Here is an 8,336-nt window from a genome sequence, read left to right as displayed (position 1 = left end):
GTCTCTATACTGTTTCTAATATTCGGCTCACCAAAATTTAACAATCAATTTAATAAGAATAACTTGCTACCATGTAACTGCTAAACACCATATGTACATTGCCTCATTTATCTTCACAACAGCACGAAAACATGTTCATTCTGCAGACTGAGACTCATGGCCCTGGAGCCCCATCTTGCCCCAAGGCTCTTCGTCTGTGTGGTCTCACCCTCTCACCCCCATGTCCCTTGGGCTGGCAGGAGGCTCAGCTCCCCACTGGTTGTGACAAAGCTTCTCACACTTCTCATTCTCACACTCCTGGTGGGCCTCTCCCCCGGACTCCACTCATTCATAGGGACCACGGGAGAGCAGTACGCAATTACCAGCTCGTTTTTAAATAGAAAACATTGATTTCCCACAAGATAAATTCAAGTACAGCACATGTTTAATGTTTCATTTAACTGGTGATTGTTCAAATTATTTGCTTTCAGAAAGAGGAGGCTACTGGATAGTTCAACGAATCTACCTTTAACACAGTAGAGATATTTCTGGAACCCAGCATAGCCATTGAAGACAGCATCGGAAAAGAGTTGTGGGCACGACTCTTTCTTTTTTTTTGTAAAACATCGATAAATAAAAGCAATTTTGTACTTAAAAATTTAAGAAATTTGACCTGTCAGGGAGCAGGGCTTTTCACAGAGAGCCCCTCACTTGGAACAAAAGCCATCTGGGGCTGTGAGCACGCTGAGGTTGGCAGGAGGCCCTTACCAGGGTGCACCCTTGGCTAAAGTGGGTGCCCTTGCTGAATTGAACAGGCTCGTTCTTGGGTCAAGTATGACCTTATTTCTAAGAATTTCTAAAAGCGCTCTCAGGCCTAAAGAATTCAGCTACACATTTAGGAATCATTACTAAGAACTAAGTCTCTGCCACTGAGACAGCCAGCCGCTGTATGCTACAGCGGTACAAACCATGCCTCGTGATGCCTCTAAAGTTGTTAGGGGTTTGTTGGCTTCTGTATGTTGAATACCCACCAAACAAACAGAAAACATTGTCCCTTTATGTAAAAGTCGGCTCTAACATACTTTTTGATAGACTGTGCAAGTGTACGCAGATTAAAATGACTTGATTACAAGTATCTCTGGCACTTTAATTTGAAGACATCCAATTGCTGGTGTAGCAATTTTCCTGGAAATAAAACATTGGCTTCCCGAACAACACTGGATAAGGGGAGATTAAGACATGATCAAGACTGTCCAAAGCAAAGGGAACAGTGGGGCAGCGTAGCAGGCAAGTTAGCTGCTGCATAACACCCCAAAACTTGATGGTTTAGATCAGTCACCATTTATTATTTCTCCATGGGTCTGAGTGGGCTGGATGTGGGGGCTGTGGTCAGCCTGCCACTGTCTGGTCTCCGATGGCTTTGCTCCATGTGGCCTCTCATCCTCCAACAGACTAGCCTGGGCTTATTTTCATGGCAAAGCTAGGTCTCTAAAAAGTACAGTGGAGGCTGGGCGCGGTGGCTCACGCCTGTAATCCTAGCTCTCTGGGAGGCCGAGGCGGGCGGGTTGTTTGAGCTCAGGAGTTCGAAACCAGCCTGAGCAAGAGCGAGACCCCGTCTCTACTAAAAATAGAAAGAAATTAATTGGCCAACTAAAAATATATAGAAAAAATTAGCCGGGCATGGTGGCGCATGCCTGTAGTCCCAGCTACTCGGGAGGCTGAGGCAGAAGGATCGCTTGAGCCCAGGAGTTTGAGGTTGCTGTGAGCTAGGCTGATGCCACAGCACTCACTCTAGCCCTGGCAAAAGAGTGAGACTCTGTCTCAAAAAAAAAAAAAAAAAAAAAGAGTACAGTGGAAAGGCATAGAACACTTCCCAAGCCTCTGATTGCATCAAGTTTGCTCCTAGCCCATTGGCCAAAGCAAGTTATAGGTAAGGTCAAGCCCTGAGTCAGCCTAAAAGGGCTCAGATCCAGGGAAGGGTGAAAAACGGGGATAATTAAATCAGCCTACCACTTGCAGTTCCTCAGATATTGTTCCATACAACGTGAGTTGCTAAGACAGTGGGTTCCGAGTTTTCCCCAGCCTGAAAAACCCATTTCTACGGATCTTCATGCCCTGGGCCAGCCCGACTAAAGGAGGATCCTAGCTGCCGTGAAAACTGGCTTAAGCTGGGTCTCACGCTGCTCCCATAATGCAAGTTGCTCCACTTTGCACTGTTTCCTCAGCTCCTGACCCTCCAAGGAAGGAGAAGTCCAGACCCCAGCGTGTGGCCCTAAGCTGCCTAAATGTATCCCATCCCATGCATTCACTGCCCAAGTTCAAAGTGCGGGCTCTTGATGGGCCAAAAACAGAATCAAGTTGATCATCAGAAAGAAAGTATTCTCCAGCGTGTTCTTCTAACCAGTAGACTGAGATACTTTTAGCCAGACATTGAAGCCTTAGGAGAATGAGGCGGGCTGCCCAACGGAGGAAGCAATCAGTCACTGCCCAGGCCAGTCAAGGAGGAAGGTGCCGACAGGCATCTGAGACGGCATTTGCAGAGTGAGGAGCAAGAAAGCTGTTTGAGGACACGTTCCCAGAATGACATCCTCAGACACGGGAGAGGAAAGAAAGTTGCATGGCTCAAGAAGATTCAAGAAGTCATGGAAATCACGTGGCCAAGGAGTAACCAGACTGGCTTTGAGAGACTTGAAGGGACAACCAGCAAGGAGGCGAGAGGCGCCCGCCAGGAAGTGAACGGGAAGGAAGACAAGCGCAAGTTAAAGAGGTGGAGAACGCCTTGGGAAGGACAGAGGGGCAGGACAATGCCGCCTCAACAGCGGGGAACAGAGTCTGGAGAAGAGACGCTGGCAGGAAGCAGGGGGAGGCTAAGAGATAAGAAGGGGGACAGAGGCTTGCACCACAGGACCCTGCCGCTGCCTCCTGTCCTCTCCATTCACTAAGCCCCGACTTCCTGCCGAGCACCCTTCAAGCACCTTCCCTTCATTGCCGTTAAGCTGCCACAACAAGACAACGAGGCTGGTTCTCCTCTGTCCATGTCACAGAAGGAAACCGAAGCATAAAGAGGTCCAGTCACTTATCTGAGGTCACCAAGGCACAACATAGTGAAAGTAGGATCTCAGAATAGGCTGTTGTTAAATGCAACACATGCGCTGTTAGCCACTGTGTTGTTTCCTAGAGGTACTGTTAACAAAGCACCTACCGCAAACCTGGTGACTTGAAGGACAGAAACGTGTTTCCTCCCAGTCTGGAGGCTGGAATCTGAGATCCGGGTGCCAGCGGGGGTGGTTGCCCCTGAGGGATGTGGGCGACGGATCTGCTCCAGGCTGCTCTGCTCAGCTTGGAGACGCTGTCTTCTCACCGCTTCTCTCCGTGTCGTCTTTCCTCCATGTCTGTCTCAGCGTCCAGACTCCCTGTTCTAAGGACATCAGTCACACTGGGTTAGGCCCGCCCTACTGAGCTCATCTTAACGCCAGTTACATCCGCAGCAAGGCCACATCCTGAGGTCCTGGGGGTTAGGACTTCAACGTATGAATTTGGGGGCAGAGAACAATTTAACCCATAACAGCCAGTATCCTCTGCTGGCCCAGAGACAAGGTGGCACAGCAGGAAGAGCAGAGGGCTAGTTCCTGACCCCGAGTAAGTGCTATGCTCCGTTTTCTCATCTATAAAATGGGATCGTTCCTCCTGGCTCACGTGGTCACTGTAAGGAACAAATGAAGCCACGAGCGGCACAGACACTTTCCCCTCCCGCTCCTCCAACCGCAGATGCTCTGCTACAGAGGCAGCTGGGGCTGTAGCCCCACAAGCCCTTTGGCCCTGTTCTCACCTGGCACCTCCTTTGCAGGTGCAGCAGCTGCCAGGGAAGGCCCGGGTGACCCCACCAGTGGCAGGCCCCACACCCCCGCAGTCAACAAGAAACACCAAGTCTAAGTGCACGTTTTTGCCCGAAGCCACCACCGTGCCTCTGAGTGGACGCAGCTTCAGACCTGCTCCAAGCAGCGGCAGCTGGTGCTGGGGGCCAGTGCCCCGCCTGCACGGCAGCCTTCGGTGGAGGCTCAGGAACCGACCATGCTCCTCCAGCAAAAACAGCAACCACACACCTCATTTCTCTCCTGGGGAAATGAAGACCATCCACCAATATAAGAAAACACCTCACGATCCCATTACTAAGTATATTTTGGGCCAGGCTCGGGGGAAAGCTCCTTGCCAGAGGCCTTGGCCAGCCTGGCCACCCCAGTGCTCACAGGTTACATTCTCGGAGGAAGGCATCCCTGGCTCCGCTTTGGCCTTCCCCACGTAACCACAGGAGGTTCTGCATCTCTTGGGGCTTCGGGCGCCTTTGCAGCCACACTGTTGTGAGCTTCACTACTGTCACGCTGTCATCCTAGAGAACACAATGGCCCTGATGGCACAGGTGCAAGCCACAATCACAGCAGTTATCGACAAAGGGAACGTTTTGTACTGCATACTAGGCACACTACTTCTATTAGGTCATGTCAACCTGCGGGTATCATTTCCTTCTTAGGAGGCAGGAGCAGAATCGAGGAGGAGATCGCCCTCGCCCAAGAGGTACCAGACTGAGTTGTGACTTCCTTAAGTGGTGGTGAAAGCACGTTGGGGACAACATTGGGTTGGGTACGCCTCCCTGTGAACGACGTTGATGTTCCTCAAGCAAGCCAATGAATCCAGTCCGGGTGCAGTGGGTCTTTATTTGTAATGCCCTGGGGGGTACAGCAATCAGGAGCACTGCCAGGAAACCACTCCCAGTGCCAACCTGCGCCCACCACGACTGCCTGTAGGTTTGCCTTTTCCTTCAGATGGCTTCTGTAGAAGTGGGACACACCAGCAACCTCTTCTCACAAGCCGAGTTTCCCTTCTACAGCCCCAAGCAGCGAGCAGGGGCAAGAAATGATAGCTCAGACGCAGGACTCTGCAGGTTCTGCCACCCGGTCCCAGGACCCAGCTGGCCCGTGCGGCTGTGGGAGGTGGCCCTGGGCTCCTCGGCAGTCTCGGCACCCTCCACTGGGCCCACGGTTCAGTATTGCAATTATGTTGCATTGAAATTGCCATTTTTATTTACGACACAGACACTTTCCAACAGGCACATTCCCCCATGCACACGTGACCCTGAGCTCCACACCCTCACATGTAAGGTGACTTCGGAGCTGCTAACCAGCAAGTTCTTGAATCAGTTCATCAGGGGAAGAGGCAACAGACACATCCTCCTTTTGGTAAATTCTTGAGAGAAGTCTGACAGGTCCAGGAACCTCCCGTGGGGGCGAGACGTGCCAGGCCAGGGCAGCCTCTGCCATGGGGCCGGTGTCTGAATCCTCCAGCCACTGAAACGAAGCTCGACATTCCAAGGGGAGTCCCCTCCTCCCCGAGAGGTTGGTTGAGCCTGTGCCCAGAGACAGAGGCTGAGAACAAGGATGCCTCAGAGCAGGGCCTGTCCACGAGGGGGGTGGCCGTCAGCCTCAGGCAAGGCGGGAGCAGGGCCCAGCTGAGGTCCTGGGGGACCGGCCTGTGTGCCTGAGCTGCCAGCCCCCAGCCTCCCGCAGACTAATCCAGATGGAGAGATTAGCTCCCAGGCCTGCGAGACAGAGGGTGCGTCGGGTGGTGTGGAGGAAAGAGGCATGCAGGGAAGCTACTTGGCAGGGCTGGCCTGCGCCCTGCTCTTGCAGCTCACGCACAGACTATTGGGGACAAAGCCCCAGCCTCGTGCAGCTAGCCGGAGGAGCCTCCGGGACCTCACCCCTCAGAGAGGGCCACTGCTGCTGCCCCCAGGAGGACACCCTGCTGTGAACACTCAAGGCTCCCAGCGACCAGATCCCACCTGGAGTGTGTGCCAGCATCAGAGGGAAATGAATTTCCATCCACGGGCCGCCAGATCATAAATCATGACAGAGGGAATGAATTCTACCATCGCTTCCCCATATTAGGACAGACAAATAAAATAGTAAATTACATTTTATTTCATTTACAGAGACCTTGAGGCAAAAAGGTGGTGTTTGGAAAACAGCACACAGGTGAGGAGCACCAACGAGAGGCCCGTTATAAATGCGCTGGGCTGGTGTGCTCCGTCTGGGCACGTGTGCGTGGGGTCCCCAGGGCGGCCGTCTAGGAAGGAACAGGCTTGCAGAGAGCATCCCTGCTTCCCTCTGGGTAGAGACCATTCCCCTGGCACCGGCAGCCAGAGCCAAGCGTGCACCCTGCAAACGTAACAGGGCGAGGAAGCACAGTTCCCTTTACATCTCAGCAGCAGGTGCTCGGGAGCGGGGAGGAGAGGGATTTCGGGAGGTTTGGCGGTGTGACTGCCGGTGGGTGTGGCAGCAGGCTGCCCTCCCTCTCATTCTATAGGCTGCTTAATTAAAAATCACAAGTCCTGATGCTTGACAAATGAAGAGTCCATTCTGCTAATCCCGATGTTCTTCGCCTGATGCACAAATCTACGTGGTTCTGTGCGTTGCGTCCCGTCCCCCCACCCCCAGTGCTGATCACGATTCGTAATTCCCGAGAGCGGAAGTGGGTGGGCTGGGGTCCAGCCCTGGAGGAGGAAGGCAGCTCACCGCACCCAGGCAGGTCCTTGGGTACCAGGGTCAGCAGGGCTCCCAAAGGCCCGGGCTACAGCAGCTTGACGTAGTTCTGTGGAATCAGCCCCCTCTTGCCGTTCAGAGTCCCTTCTAGCCAGCCAGGTTCCCTCGAGGTTTGCACTGCAAAGGAAGAGAAACCACTTTTTACCAAGATGCCCCCAAGCACTTGCCTCCTGGGTGTTCGCCATACCACTGGGTCTCTTAACGGCTTAACCAGGGAGTGGCCAGTAGAGAATGGGCCCATTTCTGGAAGTTCGGTCACAAAGTCTGTACAGGGTTACTGATAGGCTCTGCTTCCCTGGTATGGCCACCAGGATCCTCACCCACCTTCCTGTAGCTGCCTCCTGACTAGCCTCTCCATTTCCTGTCTGTCCCTTCTGATCCACTGTGCAGAGTTGCTCAGCGAACTTCATAGAATACGGAGCTGATCACGTCGTTCCCCTGCCTAAAATCCCCCCAAGCTTCTTACTGGCCTGGTGCATGGGCATCTCTCCAGGAGCCCTCCACACCCCATGAGCATATCATCTGTGTCGACGGCAGCGAACCCCCCAGAGAAATCCTAACTGGGACTCCGTGCCTTGCATGAGAATGCCTTCCAAATGTCTCTCTCCCACTCCTTCACCAGGAAATTCTTCCTCTTTAGAGACCCGACTGGATGCCTCGTCCTAGGGAGTCCTCCTCGACCCTTCTCAGCACTTACAAGCCTCACAGGCACTGTCTGGGCACTGGTCTGACTCCCACTGGACACTGGACAGGGAGCTCCTAAAGGCAGGCCTAGGCCTTGCACATCTGGCACAGTGCCTGGCACACGGGGGGTGTCCATAAAGATCCACGACGGATGCTTAAGAGAATGACTGCAGGTTGGACAGCAAAGGGCGCAGGGTCCGAGCGCTCATCACCAGGTTTTGGAAACCCAGTACAGAAGCATTTAATAAGCCCCAGCTGTGGGCAGGCCCCAGCTCAGACCCCCAACCACAGTCAGGAGTAGGAGCACTAGCCACATGTGTAAAGGAAAGGGAGCTGTGGGCTAGCCCAGCGCAGCAACTCCAGAGCCGGCAACTTCTGATCACAACCACGAGAACTGTTTCATACCAATAACCAAGAACATGCCTACATATATGTAACACACAAAATTTCCATGAAACGACACTTACCCTATGATCAATGCCCTCTTTCTCTATTCTTCTCTAGTCTTTTTTGAATGCTGGCTGCAACTCAACAAACTGAGTTCATGGTCCACTCACATGTAGCAGCCCACAGTTTGGAAGACACTGAAGATCCAATTCTAATTGTCCTTCTCAACAAGGAAAGCGTTTGTTCTTCCCTACCTTCAGTGAAACGAGCATACGTTCTGGCTGTCTGCATTACCTTGGCCTTCTGTGACCGCCCTATGTTCAGCAAACTTCGGGCTTCGAGGCCTCTGTGCAGCTGTCCCTTTGGCCCTGGATGCTGTTCCCTGCCTTTATGCCTGGACAGTGCCAACTCATCCTTGAGATACCAGCTTCGGGGGCCCCTCCCTCTGGGACCCATCCCAACACTCCAGACCAGGTCAGGGCCCTCAGTGAAACATCCCAAACGCTCTGTGTGCATGAGAGAGACAGACAGAGACCGAGTAAGAGCACGAGAGAACACTTGAGTGCATGAGCCAGACTCCCTCCCTTCTAGCCTAGGCTCTAACATGAGAGCATTGAACATACAACATATTCCCCGGCACCTAGCACAGTGTGAGACATGATTATTTGTGTAACAAATGAATAAGGAAAT

At 52.8% G+C, this 8,336-nt stretch overlaps 1 protein-coding gene across 1 annotated transcript in view; it reads right to left on the bottom strand.

Moving 5' to 3' along the window:
• Nucleotides 1-5,984: 5,984 nt before the first annotated feature.
• ARHGAP10 (Rho GTPase activating protein 10) overlaps nt 5,985-8,336 on the bottom strand; it is a 285,825-nt gene continuing 283,473 nt past the window's right edge. The window contains exon 22 of the mRNA XM_012660012.1: nt 5,985-6,692. Within this exon, the coding sequence (XP_012515466.1) occupies nt 6,604-6,692 (89 nt within the window). The 3' untranslated portion in view covers nt 5,985-6,603. The remainder of the gene's footprint in view (nt 6,693-8,336) is intronic.

The sequence above is a fragment of the Propithecus coquereli genome, unplaced genomic scaffold, assembly GCF_000956105.1.
Source record: "Propithecus coquereli isolate 6110/MARCELLA unplaced genomic scaffold, Pcoq_1.0 Scaffold65, whole genome shotgun sequence".
Classification (NCBI taxonomy): domain Eukaryota; kingdom Metazoa; phylum Chordata; class Mammalia; order Primates; family Indriidae; genus Propithecus; species Propithecus coquereli.
Note: the sequence above shows the minus strand (reverse complement) of the source record. Positions and strands in the feature narration are given on the sequence as shown.